General features: G+C 42.5%; 1 protein-coding gene across 2 annotated transcripts in view; it reads left to right on the top strand.

Moving 5' to 3' along the window:
- LOC116947640 (uncharacterized) overlaps positions 1-19,889 on the top strand; it is a 53,862-nt gene that overhangs the window by 15,854 nt on the left and 18,119 nt on the right. The window contains exons 1-13 of one of the 2 annotated variants that reach the window (XM_032963624.2): positions 7,172-8,836; positions 11,043-11,395; positions 11,808-11,996; positions 13,617-13,694; positions 13,790-13,897; positions 15,095-15,290; positions 15,524-15,586; positions 16,765-16,907; positions 17,712-17,738; positions 18,593-18,799; positions 19,162-19,188; positions 19,301-19,363; positions 19,541-19,636. In XM_032963624.2, coding sequence (XP_032819515.2) covers positions 8,194-8,836; positions 11,043-11,395; positions 11,808-11,996; positions 13,617-13,694; positions 13,790-13,897; positions 15,095-15,290; positions 15,524-15,586; positions 16,765-16,907; positions 17,712-17,738; positions 18,593-18,799; positions 19,162-19,188; positions 19,301-19,363; positions 19,541-19,636 — 2,193 coding nt within the window. In that variant the 5' untranslated portion in view covers positions 7,172-8,193. Of the gene's footprint in view, positions 1-7,171; positions 8,837-11,042; positions 11,396-11,807; positions 11,997-13,616; positions 13,695-13,789; positions 13,898-15,094; positions 15,291-15,523; positions 15,587-16,764; positions 16,908-17,711; positions 17,739-18,592; positions 18,800-19,161; positions 19,189-19,300; positions 19,364-19,540; positions 19,637-19,889 lie in introns of those variants that run through there. The other variant, XM_032963625.2, reaches the window with a different exon arrangement.

Genomic DNA, 19,889 nt, shown 5'->3' with positions numbered 1-19,889 from the left:
AAACAGGATGCGCTCAACTTTTTAACGCACGGTCTGGAGTCTTGCTTTCCCATTGCGCCTTAAATATGGTTTGTAACCGGATGCAGTAGCCAGTTATTAAAGTGTAGCTTTTTTCTGGTTCTATATTGGTGACAAATGTGTTAAAAAATACTTAACACTCAGACTAATACAAATGGCGTTGCAAGTCTTATTGCTTTGGCCCTGAGCGCCAGTCAAAAAAGCATTAGTGATTGCTCAGACTGCCAGTATTTCCTAGATTGATCACTGTGAGAGGTGTCAGACAAAAGGCATTTGTTTTTGCCCAGAGATATTAGTTAGCTGCAGTGTGAATTGAAGTCAGTGAACATACTTTATGTAGAGGACACTGTGGATCATATTTGGCATAATGTAAAAGGGCCCATGTACATTTTCTGTGTATGCTTTACAGTAAGTAATATATACTTTAAGCATTTCCTGACAAATTTTGGCAAAATTTCTTTATTGTGTGTTGAGATCAGAATTTAGAATTAGTCCAACTTTTCTGAATGCTTTATGAACTTCCCAATATTTATGTCTCACTTTTTTAACTCCAATGATCACCAACATGCATTTACGATACACATTTTGCTAAGCTGTCTTCAATGTCAGTGGTATCACAGTGCATGAGGCATGGTAATAAAATTTGGGTCATATGTTTCATGCACAATGCACAGTGTTGGTATCTTAGAAGCACTGAGCAAGCATGCCACCCATTCCACACCGGCTCTCAGAAGCGTAAAACTGCAACATGGCTATTACAAGGTGTTATAAAAGTCAGATCTGCCAGTCTTAAAGCTCACGTTGAAAGACAATGCTGTACATGGATTTACATTCCAGTATATAGAAAGTGTCATTTTAACACTGACGGCTGATAACCATCTTAAGGCCAGTCCTAAAACTTGAATGTGAACCTGCAGCGTTTCATGTTGGACAGTAGTTAGGGTTTGACATTTCGTAAAAATGTCTTGAGGGCTGGAAAAAAAACACTGATATTTGAAAAGGCTCTTCTTTTTTTAACGTGAATTTTTTTTTTACCCGTGCATTAGACAGTATTCATCAAGCTGATGAAATTTCTTAGCATCTGGCAAGGTTGCAGGAGTTTTTCTACGATCATTAGCTCAGTACATTGGTTAAAAATTAAAAGACCTCTTAACACTGAGGTGAATATGCACAGAATGTACATACACATTTAACAGTGTGAGAAATAGCCAAACTCACTCTTTAACCTCTCGGACTTATACATTCCTGCCATTGTGGGCACCGGTTTACATTCGTGGCTGCTTTTCATGCAGTTACCCCCCTTCTGTATTGGTTTTGTACGTGAAGCTCAGCTTTAAACTTCATTCTTCTCTCCTGGTTTTTTGTGGAACTACAAATAGTCGTTGTACTATTGAAATTGCTTGGTTGGAAAGTGTGGTATTTTCGCTGGAGGGGTGACATAATTAATTCTTGTCTCGTCGTGGGCAAACGCAAGGCAATAGTGTAAGGTCGGTTTAGGTTAATCGTTTGGTGTAAACCATTGTTTTTTTTACTTAAAGCTTTCGTGACTGCAGGAATTCAAATTCTTTAGGTCTTTCGGTAAAGTCACGTAGATAGAACAATAAAATAATGAAATAAAATAAAGTGATTACAAAAATATCACGTTTCGATCGCAGCACAAGCAATCGTCATCAGGAGAAAAAAGAGGGGGAAAGCTGTTGAGGCAGTCTGTTTTAAAGGTTTGAAATGGGTGTAGCCCAAGGGTAATACACGAAGTGGGCAGGGCTAGTGATGTTCAAGTGAGAGATATTAACATGGCAATGTAAGAGATTAGCATGTCATTGTTAACGGCGGATGTGTTAGTGTGAACCTGTTAATGTAAAATCAGAGAGTCGAAACATAACTGCTAACATGGGAAGGTAGGATGGAAACATCACAGTCAGTTAAAGACTTTACCTAGTGAATAACATCCTTCCAATGATTGCTCAGTTTGTACCCATCTTCTCGGTTGCAATTGTCTGTCTATATATCTAGATGGCTTCATGAACGAATCTTTGTTGATAGCCAGTGGGTTTGCAGAGTACCTTCGTCTTGGAGAAATCAATTTCGTGTGAGCCCACCGGAATAAAAAAAAACAATGATCAGCCACGGCTGAGGTATTGGTCCTACCATGTTTCAGATCTGCCTTATGTTTACGAAGATGGTCCGAGACATGTCACTTAGTTTCCCCAATGTAACTACTGCCGCAGGCACAGCTTAGTTTATAGATGCCGGGGTATTGCATGTCAGGGATCACATCCTTCACAGATGGGATCAGATCACGAATTGTATGTATTGTGTTAAATCGAACCTGGATCTTGTGTTTGCTCATGATTTTGGATATCTTTTTGGTGACCCCTGCTATGCATAGCAACAGGTTCACACTGATACAGCCGCCGTTTACATTGGCATGCTAATCTCTCTCACTTTAACATCACTCTAGCCCTGCCCACTTTGTTTATGACCCTTGGGCTACACCCATTTCAAACCTTTACAACAGCCTGCCTCAGCAGCTTTACCCCCTCTTTTTTCTCTTGATGACGATTGCTTGTGTTGCGATCAAAACGTCGTGATATTTTGAATTTTTTTTATTAACTTTCTTTTCATTTTTATTATTTTATTGTTCCATCTACGTGACTTTACCGAAAGACTCAAAGAGCATTGTTTTTTATTGTCACAATCTTAAATTTGAAGTAGCTTTTTTTCATTTACACTGTTTTTAAAGTGTATTTTGCTTATGTTTTGTTCACTTGCATCCAGAAACGTCCTGCTGTAATCCAATACAATTTACTTTCCATTATACATGCATAAAAAAATGAACATTTTTTATTGTAACTTTCTGAAAGTTACACATTAAAAACAGCATAATATTCACACGGAACTACACTTAATGTCTACCCCAGGGTGATGACATTTCGCTGGGACCCCGTACTAGAATCTAATTGGATTTGGCAAGGCAGTTTGTTACAGCGGGCCAGTAAAAAAAAATACCCACAGGTCGTGATGCAAGACAACGTGCGGCTGCTGCCATCTATTGGCCACTGCCACCTCACGCTCAATGATCGTGTGACCACGCTCAGTGATCCCGTGACCACGCTCAATGATCCTGTGACCACGCTCAATGATCGTGTGATCACGCTCAGTGATCCTGCGACCACGCTCAATGATCGTGTGACTACGCTCAACTCCCCACCACCCCCCCATGTTTCCTTTGCGTGATTAAATGAGGGAAGGGTCGTTGATTCATTACACTTTGTAACCACTAAACTCTTTCTCAATACTCACTGTTTGCGAGTTGCGCACTCCCTTCTTTCACGTGTTTACAATTGTTTACATTCTTGACTTAACCTGGAGGTAACTCTGACCGCTGAGCGTCAATGACCTTTTTGTCATGGGAGTGTCGTTCCTGTTGACTCGTTCATTGAGTACCGGGACTACAATTTCTGACTTTCTGATTGTGGAAGCAAACACAAAATCTAGAGCGACAGAGAGAACACTTCACACGCGCGTTTCGAGAGCGCTGAAACTCCGCACATACTTGCTGTACTTTATTGTAAGTAGGGTTGCCACCTTTTCCATTAAACCAAATTCTGACACATTTCTCAGTGGAGGTCGATCAAAAACTGCGCACTGTACTGTAAAACAGTTCAGCACAATACCGGCACCAAAACTCGGCTCAAACCAATTCTGGTCACCCGAACACAGATGGCAATTCCCGGACGGCGCATTGAATATTGTGTGCGATAGATTTGTATCCTCCCATTGTCCCCTTTACAATAAGCCCCTATGACAAGTGTTCAACTTTGCCTCGCCTTTGTTTGTCGTCAAACTTTAAATTGGCCACGAGGTGGCGCTAGAAGCGACGTGGCGGAGCTGCGTTGCCAATTGAGCACTGCAGGTCAAATGGACTTGCGGTAAAGGATGCCTAATCACAGTCTGCTAATGTCCTACCAGTGTGCTAATGTCCTAATAGATTCGACACATTCGCCAATAACACGGCCATGAAGTGGGAAACTATGACAGGCGACGTTTTGGGAAATGGCCCATCGCCCTCCCGAGGCCACTTCTGTGGACAAGTGCGTGAAGTTTTTTTGTTATTTGTATGTATGTTGAACTTCTTTCGCACTGGACGTAGCCAACCGTACTAATCGGAGGTGTGTTTGTACACCACTGCCAAAAAGCAGTGTCACAAAACACGTTTTTTCGCAGTGTGCTAATGTCGTATCACACTGTGCTTAAATAGTATGCGAATGTCCTGTGCAGTACATACAGACTTGCTTTTTGACTTTGCTGTTCGCTTTACTGGACATACATGGACAAATATGTTATTTGTTAAATCAGTAACACTGTAATTATAATTACGATTTTGTGTTAACATGGGCTTCATTCGTACAAGTATGTTACATTTTTTCAAGTGGGTTTTATTATGTCATTATTTCCACAGAGCGGCAAACAATACTCGCACAAACATTGGGATAGCACTCAGACTGTACAGAAAGGTTATAGCATAAGCCTATGTCTATCATATATGTGCAGGACATTGTAATAATGTGCAAAGCAATACCGCTACCAGATCTCCATACAAATACATTCCTGCCACTTGAATTTTTTTTGCCAATTTCCTGATTATCTGCATCAAACCTAGACAGGTGGCAACCCTAATCTTGTGTTCATGACCTACGGGGCAACAGTGTTGTGCTGTACTCTGTTTCCAAGTCTATGTTCCCCGAGTTCATCAGCACACACGGAGACAGCGTGGTGAAGTATGGCTAAATGACCCCCATGACCCACACAGTATCGGGAGGCTCTCATCCAGCAGTGGATTGACAAAATTGTTGTAGATGTACGTGCGCTTATGCCACGGAAACATATGCCTTCAAGACATGTCGAACAGATCCACCACGAGTGTTCATTGAGCTCAATGCATGCATGATAAGTGCCTTATGCATACTCTTCTCTTTATCTCCTGCATGTTGCATGCACTATACAGTAGAGTGCTTTTGCATTGACACCGTAATGATGCATCGATTGATTAATATCAATGATTAAACTGTAAAACTATATATATAAAACCATTTTACCAGGTAAGGACCCACTGCTATAAAGCTCTTATTCACAAGCGACCTGACCACACATGATATCTCAACAAAGTGGCTAATGTGGAAGTTTATAGCAGCCAAATACTCAAAATGCATGTTTCTAAATGTGGAGGGAAACACCGAAGGACCTGGAGAAAATCGACACAACCTCGAGGAGAACATGCAAACTCCAAATATACAGGCGTCAGGGTCAGGATTGAACCCTGTATACCAGGCGAGGCAGTTAACATCTCGCCACTGTGGTGCCCCATTCTTAAACCCACTATAGTTGCAGAATGTTTTCCATTTTTATTCTGTATATGTACTGTATACATACATTAATTCACGTTACTCCTGCAACCACTAGTTTTTATTCCATTCACCACAATGTTAAATAAATTATACTTGAACCGATTGTGACCGTGAGTCCTGACAATCTATTATAAATACCCGGCGTTCTGTTTGTCAATTTGTCTGTCAACTAAATTATAAGAGCCTTTCAGAAGGCCTGAATCAAAAAGTTCTAGAAAGTGGACCCCCCCCACACATGTGTGGGCAAAAAGTTGATTCAACAAGTTAGTCGACACACGAAAGTTTTTTCACTCCCCTCCCCGCGCAAAAAAATAATTTAGGCATGTATGCCTACACACCCTACATACAATACAGTGAGTACCGTACTTACCCGCATATAACCCGCGGGGTATACCACTTTTTACAAACAAAACAAGACCCTGCGGGGTATATGGAGGTGCGGGCTATCCCAAAAATATTTTACACGTGTAACATGTCGTAGCTATATATATAACTATATATACATTATTGTTATATATTTTATTGTTTCCCTTCAACGTGACTTTACCGAAAGAACCAAGAATATAAATTTTGATTTAAAGCTTTCGTGACTGCAGTGATTCATATTCTTAGTTTAATTTTTTCATGGTAGGACTGTCCACTATGTAACACTTACCTTTGACTAACGCACTGCTGAACCAACCACTCACACTAAAATTGCACATGTTATCATGTTTTAAATTATTATAATTGTTTGTACAATGAAACGACAATTTTTGAAGTGCGCGCACTGTTTACCGGCGACGGAAGAGCTGGGAGGAGAGAGGTGGGGGGGTTGGGGGGTGGGGTAGCTGGGGGGAGAGAGAGGTGGGGGGGGTTGGGGGGTGGGGTAGCTGGGGGGAGAGAGAGGTGGGGGGGGGAGAGGTGGGGGGAGAGAGAGGTGGGGGGGGGCAACTGGGGGGAGAGAGAGGTGGGGGAGTTGGGGGGTGGGGCAGCTGGGGGGAGAGAGAGGTGGGGGGGGAGAGGTGGGGGGAGAGAGAGGTGGGGGGGTTGGGGCAGCTGGGGGGAGAGGTGGGGGGGGTAGCTGGGGGGAGCGAGGTGGGGGGGGGTTGGGGGGTGGGGCAGCTGGGGGGAGAGAGAGGTGGGGGTAGGGGGGGGGCAGCTGGGGGGGAGAGAAGTGGGGGGGTTGGGGGGTGGGGCAGCTGGGGGGAGAGAGAGGTGGGGGGGTTGGGGGCGAGGCGACGGCGTTACCGTAGTGCCGCTATTATCTGCGCAGTGCGCAATCTACCAGTGCTAAAACTGTACTTACTTATCTACCAGTTATGTGTTACTTATTTATTGTATATTTACTTTTGTTACTTATTTACTGTTATAAGTTCACTCGTTTCCGGGGTAGTTTGTTTTCTTTGTGCACGTTATGATTGTAATGTTAACAGTTGATAGTGGAATGTATTAACAATGTAAACTTCGTATTAATATGATGGAATTAAGCTGCGGTAACGACGTTAAATATATGAATGCATGCGGGGTATATGGAGGTGCGGGCTATCTGAAATTTGTTTTACACAAAACGCTATTTTTGCTTGGTATATGCGTGTGCGGGCTATATGCGGGAAAATACTGTAGTATCTGCACACGGGGGGGGGGGGGGGGGGGCATCAGTGGGGGTGGCGGGCGCGTAGCGCTGAGAATCCCTCCGTAGGAGCTAGATTTTCTACTTAATCAAATTCCAGTTCATTTAATTTCCAGGGGATGAATCTTCATCATGTACCTCTATTTTGAACCAATGGAAAAATAGCTCCTAATCGTGTACGTATATGTGCTGAAATATGTGTGCTTTGCAGAACGAAGTGCCGCGTGTTTACGAGCCTTGGTAAAATCCTTGTACACGTTACACGAGCAAATGTGTGAGGACACCTTGCTAAAGACTTGCCAGCCCCACAGTTAATCCGCATCAGTATGCCTGCTGTTTCAGTCTCTGTCTCTCCAGCGCCAGCCCACCACTTGTCATTGCCTCTGCGCCATTCTGGTTGGCGGTGCTGGCTGGGGGAGATGCCATTGTGCTGTTTTGGAATCGGAGAGCCTCACCAACAAGCAGATAATTAATCCCCGGGAAGTGCGATGCCGTCTTTAGGACATCGCCTGGCTCCCCTTGGTCAATCCTTAGGGACAAATGCTGGCCTGTTGTTATGGCAACTTACCACGCAATTTGTCAGGCAAGAGTAATTGAGGATACTATGGCTTTATTTTACTTATCAGCAACCACATTAACATGACAATTGGGATTTATGTTTAGAATGTTTTATTGTCTTAACGTGTCTGGTTACAAATGTGTTTTTTTATTCTGTTCAAAAAGAAACCTTCCACAATCCATGGTGCACAAGTAATGGTAGAGTCCATTGTTAGGAGTCTTGTTACCAGTTTTAATAGTCACACAGATCACAGCCCTGACTCCTTTTGTTATGGAGGTTGGGATGGTGAACTGCAGCCAGAGCCAAGGTGATGGCCCTTGCATAACTTGCAGGGTGTGACTGAGACTGTTGCTTAGAGTCATGCAGTGTGTGTGCGGTCAGCCATAGCTATTTATGATTGGAATCTATTAGTGTCCACTATGGTACATTTTTTTTTTATGATACACGGTCCATAATTAGCAGCATTTGGAATTTGGAGACCACATGTGTGAAGGCGGGAGGTATTATAGTCACAAGCTGCGGACATTGTTGAAGAAACAAAGGGACATTTAAAGACTGCTCTGTGCCTTGCAAAGATTTCGTCTTAAGACAGCGCCATGTACTGCCGGTTAACTTGGTTCCGCCTCATGTGGATTGTGACACTTCTGTGGGTAAGCCCCACAGGGAATGCTCAGCAGCTAACGTGGTTTTGGAAACAATGGCACACAAGGCCTTTCGCTGGAGTCACTGATGTGAAGACGACTGTTGCAACAAAAGCATCTCTTACTGCAACAACTGAAGTGGAAAAGGATATAAGCAGCATTGCACCTGGCATCAATTCAAAACCTTTCAGTAACACATTCATCTCAGCTCGTATGACACAAGGAGGATCTTCTGATGTACAGCAAAGGTACTTGGAAGAAAGTACTGCAGGAGAGCAGCTGACAACTATTGCTTCAAGCACTCACGAGCACTCAGAAGTCAGCATGGTAACCAAGCCAAGCTTCGAAGTTAAACCACTTGAGCAGAGCACATTGGACATCACCGTCCATGAAACTCTGAAGGACGAGATGGCTCGAGCCGGTGCCGTGACCAATACAAGCATCCTAGGAGGGACTGGTGGCGCAGGCAACTTGACGAGAAGAACGATTGAAAGTGGAGTCGTGTTTTCCACCTCGGCTGCAGTGGGAAGAGGAGTTCTCGCGCCCATGTTGAGAGTCATGGCTATCCCCGCACAGCTGCAGATTCGCGGGCCACAGGGTAAGGCGGTATTTCGGGTGATTTACACTCCAGCTCCTAGGGAGTGTGTAAGTGTGTGTGCATCTGCATTATATGCATGTATGTTGAACTGCTTTTGCACCGTACATAACCAACTGTGCTAATCGGAGGTGCAGGGGAAGGACAAAAAGCTAAACACAAAAATCAGTTTTGATTTGAATTAATAAAAAGGTTACACATTTTCTCTTGGACCTTTCACAGAGACACATGGTGGTTGGTATTGCCCCATGGTGTCACTTTTAAGGGATCGAATGCACTGAGAGAATTGCAAGTCTGTCAATAGGCCTTGGTATCTTGAGAACAAAATTAAATACCAAATTTTTGTAAAAAAAAAATGTGAATTACATAGATGTTTTTTTATCATATACATTTTTGGTTTGTTTACTACTCGGTAATGTCAGTTTTCACAGGAACACTTGGGAGCTGATTAAAAAAATGTTAATGGTGATATTGTGAAATAAGTGTAATACTCCAATTATAGTTAGCCTTGCCATATATTCTCTATGTTTTCTGAAATGTATTTTGTATATTCATCCAAAACATTATTTCACATGTTTACATAATTGTACCTTTGATATACATGCATGATACCTTTTTATACCTAGTTGTAATTACTGGTGAAACGTCGTACTCGAATTGTAAATGTTGTGGGTTTACTCTCCAACACACCGGTGTGCTGAACTAGTAACGAATTGACATGTTTTGTTTTTGTGATAAACCTTACAAATTGGCTCTGTCGGGTGGTGGTGGGTTTAAGACACATTTATATTTACGTGATCTAACCCAAAAAAAACTTTATTATGGATACCTTTTATATTTAATGTCTACTTTTGATGGAAAAATATCGTCACATTTGCTACACGTAAGTCCACGCATGTTATATTCATAAGCAGCTCTTTTAAGCTTAACTACAGGAGCATTGTAAAAATGTAAACCTTGTTTTTGGCTTTTGTACAATACAATTGCTGGCACGTGTTTGACCAACTGCTGATTTAAGAAGATTAATGCTTCCATGGCAATGCGGGCACCAGCTGTTTTTGGAAATCACATCTGAGCTCCCCTATATACCCTGTGGCATTGTAATGCAGGGTACATTTCCCTGTACACGTGGTGAAACATCTAATCGTCGTCGTCAGCCATGATATATCTACTGCTGCATGAAAGCTTTCCAAAGCCTTCACCAATTCTCTCAGAACTGTGACGGAACAAGCCATCTCCACAGGAGCTGATTTGATCGCTCCATTTCCATGATGTACGCACTCTTGAGTGTGTTCCCTCCCTTGGTTGTCACTCTCCACCATTAGCCTTGACAATGAGCGATGTGTCCTTTCCAAGCCCATTTGCATTGCCGTGTGATGTCTCTACCTTGCTTTATATCCTCTGATTCAGCTGTCCCACTCAGTGTAATGCCAAGCATGCATACGCTCTTTTGGGCATTTTCCAGGTTTTGTTCCGTTTTTTTGTCAGTGTTCATGTTTCTGATCCACATTGATATGCTGCATTCCATTGACAACTTCAGTTTTCTCATCAGCCTCTTTAATTAATAATTTTTTATCCCAGTCCACCTTCAATAACTGCCCTTGGTGTACTTATACTGTACTTGTGATTTCCAGCAGAGTGCCTCTGATGGATACCTTCAGTTTCGTTTTTTTAAATATATATATTTTTATAATTAAGATCTTCAACAATTTTCTGTAGTCAATTTAACTTGGTTGTTATAATGATTTGTGATCAGCAAATATAAGGTTATCTTCATTTATATATAACGTAATTGTTTCTAAAAAAAATTAAGGAAATTTTTAATGTTATTGTGAATGAAAAATTTGAAAAAAAATACTTCTTGAAAATATACTTCATGAATTTATAAACTTAAAAAACACATAAAGAGACTCGCGTGAACAAACTAACGCTTACTTAGATTTAAACAAACATACTATCAAATACCACTGTGACGTTTTAAAATTCTGATTTAAAAGTTTATATTTAGCGCGTGCCTTTGCGATGCTTCATAATTTTGCATTTCGCAGCATCCTCACTGCCGCTCAGCTAGGCTTGCGGATAGTTTTTTCGCATTATTGCTACTACTACTTACGTTATTATAAGGCGTAGCAGGCCCAACAAATGGCTTGAATTCATCTCAAATATCTTGAAAATGTTGTTTTCTTCTCTGTCCATATGCAATCGTTAGGCCAGGGCCAAAATGTGGACCTGCTGCAGCTGATCGGAGTCCCGCTGCCTCCCCCGGTCTCCTTCACGGCCGGCTACAAGGGCTTTCCAGCGTACGAGTTTTCCGAGGATGCCAACGTGGGGCGCGCCGCAGGGACCTACCTCCCCCGGACACTGTCCCGCGACTTCTCGCTGCTGGCCACAGTGCGCCCAGCCACGGATGAGGGCGGTGTGCTGTTCGCCATCACAGACTCCTTCCAGCAGATGATACAGCTGGGGCTCAAGCTGATGCCGGTGGAGGACGGCGAGCAGACGATAGTACTCTTCTACACGGAGCCCAGCGGCGCCGACACCCGCGTTGCCGCCGCCTTCCCCGTAAGGCTTTATTTATTTATCTATCACGGTTTTCTAAGGACAGACCGAGAAAAGCCCAAAGAGTTCAGACATTGTTAGCACTCTTTGGTTCTTTCGGTAAAGTCTCGTAGAAAGAGAAAATAAATAATAGCATACGACGTTTCGATTGCAACACAAGCAATCATCATCAGGTGCAAAGGAAAGAGAAAACAAACCTAGTAAACTTAGAAATATAAATTTTGATTTAAAGCTTTCGTGACTGCAGGGATTCATATTCTTGGTTCTTTCGGTAAAGTCACGTAGAAGGGAAACAATAAAATGATAAAAATATAAAACAATAAAATTCTCACGACGTTTCCACTGCAACACAAGCAATCATCATCAGGTGTGAAAACGGCAACAACAACATTTTCTTTGTCTTTGTGCACACCAGGTTCCTCGAATGACAAATCGCTGGACGAGGCTGGCACTGTCTGTGGCGGAGGACACAGTCTCATTCTACATGGGTTGCCAGCTCATGGAGCGCGCCGCTATCCAACGCGCAAGCCATGCCCTGAGCTTTGACCCAAATGGAGGAATCTTCATCGCTCAGGCCGGGGGAGCTGACACCGATAAGTTTGTTGTAAGTGTCCCGGGCAAAAACTAGCTTTGAGCACTGCTGTTGCCCTTCTTAGGTGGTTGTGGATTAAAAAAAAAATGTAAATTTCAATTGGATGATGATTTTTAAATATACATAAATATTAAACAATCAATAATCATAATAAAATGTCATTAAAGATTTGGGGAAGCAGTAGTGTAGCACTCTACGTTATGAATCCGGTGACCTGAGTAAATTTCCAGCCACGTTTAACATCAGCGGCAAGTGATGTCAAATCCAGTGCTGGACTTTCTTGATCCATCTATGCTGATCAGTGTATGGTAAAAAAAAATGCCCATGACTGACACAGCATGGGGAGGCATTCATCCAGCCGTGGATTGATCAACAATTATTGTTTTTGATTATTACATGCTTTATGTAAAGTCGAAAGAACGTTCGGAACTGCTACTGAGTGAGGTTTTTATGGTTTGCATTTTAGCATCTAATCGTTCAAATATGACAGGTTTGGCAGCTGAACAAAGGAAACAAATTCCATTAAACCACCGTCTGTGACAAACATGAAATGATTATCTTAAAATCAATATTCATGCCTTTTAGAGGAGCATAATAGCCACACATTGCTAATTTTATCACTGAATAACTCGTTGACAAATGTATTCTGTTGCACGAGGCAAACAAAGGCGGTGACTCATAGGAATAGTTGAATTACTCCAGTCCTGTTTATTCCATGATTGGGTGAAAACAAGAACAAACAACTTACAGGAATGTATCTCGTATTTATATGTTTATTTAACAAACAGATAATTGTGAGAAAATGTTATCATCAGCATCAATGGATGAACATCGTCTTGCTCCATGTTACAGTGCCACCACAAGAACATAACGATTTTTCTTTAGCCAGCAGGAGTAAAGCTGGATTAAGACTGAGCTGCAGATTGTTTGGTTTAATGTTTGACATTTTCCCACATTGCAACAGATTGTGTAAACTGACACCTAGGTTCCGATGCAGATTAGCATTACAAAGAAGAGGCTGTCCTTATTCAACTTCAGAACCTCTGTCTCAGTGTAGTGATTCCCCTTTTTGGCAGTGAGGTCAGGTCAGTGGGGCCTGGCCTTTTGTAAAATTTTCCGGTTAAATAACAAACATTGTAACATTTTACAATATACCCTTGAAATGCCTAAAGGGACTTTTTGTACCCCCTTCTAACCAAAGTATTAATATGTTCGTCGCTTTGCATTTTTGAACTCTAACTGCCAACCAACAAAATAGTTGTGTTTTAATTTGTGAACATAGGTAGGCACAATATTTTTTATGTATGAGGAAGATAAAACATTTGTAAGAGGAAAATAGAAAAAGTAATGTTTAAAGTATGTTTTCAATCAGTCGCTTCTTTACTTATCACATCAGAGTCCTGGAAGGCAACTCATCTCCTTTGCCATGAGACCGGAGCAATATGAAAGAAGAGAGGAGCTGTCTGCTAAGATTATAGTGTAATCGCAAGCTTTCAGGTGTAATAGCAAGATGTGTGAAAAAATAAGAATCAATGAAAATATAGAATATTTACAATTGTGTGTGGCTTAAACAGTCCATGTGTGCAAGTGTTTCAAGTGCATATATGCTTATGTGTGTGTGTGTGCTTGCAGGGAGCCATCCAGGAGATGTCCATCAAAGAGGACCCAGAGGCAGCTTCTGCTCAGTGCGACAATGAAGACCAGGAGCAGGTGCAACACGTGCGCTCATTCAGTTTACAAAGCTGAACAGCTCCTCATCGCAGGAGGGTGATGGTGGGTGTTTAAACCATTTGTATGGACTGCAGGTGTCTGGGGATGGAATCAGCGGTGCGTCTGAAGATGAGGAGGATGAGGACGAGGATGAGGATGATGAGGAGGAGGATGAGGACACTTCTAGAGGCCATACACCGTCGGTGAGCCCTGTAGCTTTTATAATTGTTCCGAATCTATGCCACTCGGACGTCGGTAATGTGGCAATAGTGTACTGTATAGCAGATGTAGAATTGACAAACATTACAAAAAATCGATTACTGTAGAACGTCGTATGCATGAGCATGCGCTCGTTTAAGTTTCGAAATATTACATCTCAATATAAATACTCCTTTAATATGTGTACCTCGTTATATATACCAATGAAACTCATAAACAAGTAGTTTACGTGACAGCGATGACTTGGTGCGCATCATCAGTTTTCAGTAGCATGCCCTCTGGCGTTAAAACATGAGCTGTGATTTATATTCATCTGGTGCAGAATGGGGGAGGGGAAGGGACCCTTTATTACCGAGGGCCAATTCACAATATAACATTGGTGAGCAACCACACATTATGAGAATAGGTTTTTCCCCTTTTATCTGGCAACAAAACAGGTGTTAAGTTGTTAAAACACCAAACTGAAACCTTTTACAAGGAATCATGTCTGCATTAACCACAATACTTGTGGTCAAAAAGCAAACAAAAAAACACTGATAATATATGCATTGTCCTTGAAACTGATTGGTCCACACCAGAGAGAGCTATCTCTTGAGCCTCGTCTCAAATGGTGTTAGACCAGAGGACTCCAAAAGGCGTACAGCACAAAGACAATGCACTATCAGAGTAATGAGAGCTCGGGGTGAGCATCTACATCATGGGACCTCCTTTGCCAGTACCAAGATATAAGAGATTTCCCCCTTTTTATCTGGCAACAAAACAGGTGTTAAGTTGTTAAAACACCAAACTGAAACCACACATTAATGCACTCTTTAGCGTTATCCAACAGTAATGCGAAAAATAATGAGGACAAGGTCAAAAATACTCTCCTCTACTGCCTGATTTGTGTGGCTCCGATGTTTGCAGTGACAGATAAATATTGTTTCGAGGGCCATCGCAGTGATATCCCTCGTGGCCATGGACTATATAAAACCAAGCCTTCGGTCATATCCGGCCTCCGGGCCATAGGTTGTCGACACCTGGAGCAGAGCCTTTTTCAACTAAACAATTACTGTGTATATGAATGTGCACTTGGCACATATTACATTAAATTATTATTTTAACCATTAGACGTTATGACATTGACAACTAACGCCAAACCTTTGCTCCAAAAAAACCCACATCACTTGTGTTCTTTGCAGGTGACGGCTGCCCCAGCCCCAAGGCCACTTCAACCCCCAGATTCAAGAGTTAGGCCTCAGCCAGACGTGAATTATCGACCTAGGCCAGATGCTGAAGACAGACGTGTGGATCCACCCATCATTCAGAGCCATATGGTGAAGGGAGACAAAGGTGACCATGGCTTTCCAGGTGTTCCTGGGCACAAGGGAGAGAAAGGTGAGACGTTCAGATATATTGACACGATAAGTGATAAAATAGGATTGTTGTATATATAAATTATCCAGAATTTCTATGAAGGTTAATGAATAAAGGCCCAACAGCTCTGGGTTTTTTTTGTCCAAGATGATATTTCAAAATATAATTTAGCTCCAGACATTATTTATAGTAATCGTAATTTCCATCTTATTTCTGATCCCTGGTGACTGCTCTTGATGATCTTTGTTTTCCAGGTGAACCCAGCAGTGGAGGTGGCTTGGGGCCTCTGGGCCCACGTGGCCCTCCTGGGCCTGTTGGTGAGTCATCCCCTTGCATGGGCGTGACCCTTCTCATCAAATGAACCTCATGGCGGGACCCCGGGATCCCATAAGCCCCCGGGGTCCCATGAGCCCCCGGGGCCCCATGAGCCCCCGGGGCCCCATAAGCCCCCGGGGTCCCATAAGCCCCCGGGGTCCCATAAGCCCCCGGCTCTTGCATAAACATATTATAATGTAAACACAAACTTTGCTCTTTTTCACCAATGAGTTTGAAGGATGGTGGCAAGTGTTGTCTTGTTAAACTATGCCTTTAAAACTGAAAACTACTTGCCTGCAGTACCTATATTTAAATACACTATCGAAAAAATAATGTACACCACTTTGTCAATCATCGTGTGTCTCAGTGTGGATTTGTGAACACACTTGGTAAGCAGTACATAAAATAGCACGCGTTTTCAATGTCCTGTTCATATTGTAACAAGCGTTTATACCAATGTTACTCTACAAAGTAATGGGTCGCAGCTCTTATCTGCATTGATACAGAGCGGTATGTGGGGACTATGGCTTAACCACAAACAAAAACCTATCTGCACAGATGCATATGGATAAGAGAAGTATTATCAAACAGGAGGAATTAATGCTGCAACGCATCTCATCTGTTAAATATCTGCAGGTAATAGGATTGTCATTGATTGATCCTAGCTGCAGACATTGCTAGGTCACAAATATTAATGAAGATAAGAGAGCAATTTCTCTGTATGCATACCGTTATGACAAATAAAGAACTTAAGTCATGTTGGCAGTTTGAGCAGCTTTGGATAAGACTTGTTATGATCCTGCCCATACCCGAGCATGGAGTGCATTCGCTTGTTCAGCTCTTCTGCGCATTCGTCTTCGCTGCTGCGCTTGGACGACATGACAACAGAATGATCCGTGCCAGGTGGGTCGCGGCGTTTATGTTTGCGGTGGGACAGAGTCGCCAAAAATAAATAAATTAATTCCGATTTTTTTTTTTTTTTTTTTTTTTTTTTCCTCCCCTTTTTTATTATTATTATTACTTTTTTTTTCTTCCGTTTATTCGGGACCTCAGGGTCCCGTCATAAGGTTCAGTCATGAAGGGAAACACCGTGGATGCGTAGGTATGCCTTTTTCATTCTTTGTTGTAACTCAAAAGTGTTTCCTCTGTGCCTCTTATCTACTCCCAACCCAATCCCCAGGACCTAAAGGGGATATGGGGACTAAGGGTACTAAGGGTGAGATGGGCTTCAAAGGAGAACCAGGACTGCAAGGGCTTCCGGGCCTTAAGGGCGACAGCGGCTTGGTTTTGGGGAACGGTGAGGGTGGCACCATAGGGGAAAAGGTGAGGAGGATATGTCGCTGCTGTTGGTGTTTACCAGTGTCAGTGAGCGGATGCTGTTCAAAACAAATCTTTCTAGCTATTACAAAGGTGTCCATTTAAATACAAGGCTCGGCACAGATTTCTCATCGAAGAAGCTGCAGAGTTTAAATTTAGAGCGCTACGGTGACGTGATGTTTACTACCTCGCCTGGAATAAAGGAGGTTGTGGGTTCAATTCCGACCCTGGCCCCTTTATATTTGGAGATTACATGTTATCCCCATTATCGCATGGATTTTTCTCCAGGTCCTCTAATTTTTCCCTCCACATTCAGAAACATGCATTTAAAGTATTTTGTTGCTATAAATGTCCACATGATAAGCCACTTCGTTGAGATATCATTTGTAGGTAGGTTGCTTCTGAAAAATAGCTTTATAGCTCAGTAGGCCTTACCTGGTAAAATAAAAATATACATTTTTTAAAAATTACGCCCACCCTGATTGCGAAAAGAAATTGAAAGCCTATTTCCCATCTAAACACCTTGACATTAGTCCTTCATGCACCGTATACACGTATCTATATAAAATAAATTATTCATTAATACAAATCACGAGTTAAGTATGTCATAATGGAATGTATTATATTTACCATGCTGCATTTTTTCACCCTCATAGTCCCACCTCTGTAATGATATTCAATGTCGTATCTCAAATATATGCTCATTTATCTACATGATGACTCTAGACATGATGTCATTTTGATGAATGAGAGCGTTTTGTGGAATTTTTTTTAGTTTTTTTAAAGAAAGTTTGTGGTTTTCATTGGTAGGGTGACAAAGGAGAAAACGGAATGAAGGTATGTACCACCACTGAATATACAGCAGAGAGCAACCTATGCGGTGGATGGGGTGAATCTTCCCTGTGAGCCCTGCCCCCACCCCCTATTGCATAGGACTCAACCCCACTCTAATGAAGACTATTTAAATTGTTATGGAGAATACAAATAACTAATTAGATTAGCAGACAATGCTTTTTCATGTATCCACGTCAAAAATAAATTTGACAGATCTGTCTATAACACTGCTGTAAAAAGGAGAAATATGTCACGTTTCAGGCAATGGTCCTTTTTCACGAAGTGTCCTTTGCACAACTATCTTCATCAGCACCACCCTTATGTCGGCTCCACTTCCCCCTCATTATTGGCCCTGCCCTTCCACCACCACCCCACTGCATAACATGAGTGATCAGAAAGTGAAAATTTGTCAAGTGCCTCTGCCTGACAGATTCGCAGGTTGTTTAATGAAGTCATATGATGCTAGGTGGTGCACCAATTGCTGCGATGAGCAATGTCACTGTTTTTTTTTACAAAGGTCATGCATGTGTCTTGTTCAATACTGTAGGTTCTGTAACAACAAAAATATATTATCAAGTGCTGTGACGAACTGAGATACTGAGTAGTCTCATAAAGCATTATCTGACTACATCTTAATCTAAATTTTGATTTAAAGCTTTCGTGACTGCAAGGATTGATATTCTTGGTTCTTTCGGTAAAGTCACGTATAAGGGAAACAATAAAATAATAATTGTTTTATATTTTTATTATTTTATTGTTTCCCTTATATGTGACTTTACAGAAAGAACCAAGAAAATACATCTTAATCTGTTTACAAAACCAGATCAAACCAAGTGTGCCTTGTGTCTGACATTAAGGGCTCCTCTGGGTTCGGGTATCCGGGCTCAAAAGGAAGCAAGGGCGACATTGGCCCACCAGGGCCTCCTGGCGCAGTAGGCCTCCCAGGCCCAGCCGCCTCTCTGGTCAAGCAGGAGGATGGCACTGTCACACAGCTGGTTCAAGGTCCACCGGGCCAAGCAGGACCATTGGGATCTCCAGGGCAACCAGGGTCACAGGGTGAACCGGCAAGTCTTAGAGCTGTTTTGTTGCGTGTAGTGACGCATGTAAATCTGATGATTTTGAGGTGGCCCATTCTGTGTGTATGTATGTTGAACTTCTTTTTCATCTTATGTAGCCAACCGTACTAATCGGAGGTGTGTGATATTCACCTGCAGGGCTGATATGTTGATTGTTCTCTCGTATTTGAGGGCTTTGTCAGGGAAATCTGGGTTTCTTTCAAGCATACTTGGTAAAGGGTTGACCAAACATCCCAAACAAAACCCTCTTGTTATTTTTTCTTGAGATTGAGTTTGATTTCCTGGGTAAGCAAAATACATATTTGTAAAGGTTTGTTTACCTTGGAGTGTATTTTCATGTTCCTCTCCAGGGTGACCCAGGAGAAGATGGATCCCCTGTAAGTTGTGCCTCATATATATCATACACATATAATCTTTATATCTATGCCTGCACTGTGTTTTTGTGTCATATTATGAATGAAGGTATCTTGTTAACTGACTTTTGTGCAGGGGGAAAAAGGTCCTCCGGGATTTCCAGGACTGCAAGGTGACAAAGGCCCTAAAGGAAACAAGGTGAGACTTGATCATGATAGATAACATACGCAGGCCATGTTTATTCTGAAAATGGAACGTATTTTTTCTTTGTAATCCTTGGCTGCTGTCCCACGATGGGAATATGAATAATATATCATTTTACGCACCACTGTAGAGTGATGCTTTACGCGTGCCTCCATTGGTGCTGTTGTGCAGGGCGATACTGCTGTGGGTGCACCTGGCCCACCAGGCCCTCCAGGCCCTCCAGGCCCTCCAGGCTCTCCCGGGTTGGGAGGACATGGACGCAAAGTGGTATGTGCTCCAATGCCGGGTATCAAGAGCCCGATACAGCGCACGAACCGTAACAAGGGAAGGGGGCACAGAAATTCCGCGGACAGAAACCCGAACACAATACTCATGGGTTGAGGGAAGGGGAGAAAAGTGGGCTCACTGCGCCACTTGTGTAGGGACTGCGAGTGGCAACGTAGGTTTTTATACGGGGAAGAGAAGGCACAGGAAGAGGAACAAATGTAAGGGGGGGAATGGGTGGTGGCAGGGGGGGGGG

This window comes from Petromyzon marinus, chromosome 2 (assembly GCF_048934315.1).
Source record: "Petromyzon marinus isolate PM22_M1 ecotype Great Lakes invasive population chromosome 2, UKy_Petmar_22M1.pri1.0, whole genome shotgun sequence".
NCBI classification, from domain to species: Eukaryota; Metazoa; Chordata; class Hyperoartia; order Petromyzontiformes; family Petromyzontidae; genus Petromyzon; species Petromyzon marinus.
Note: the sequence above shows the minus strand (reverse complement) of the source record. Positions and strands in the feature narration are given on the sequence as shown.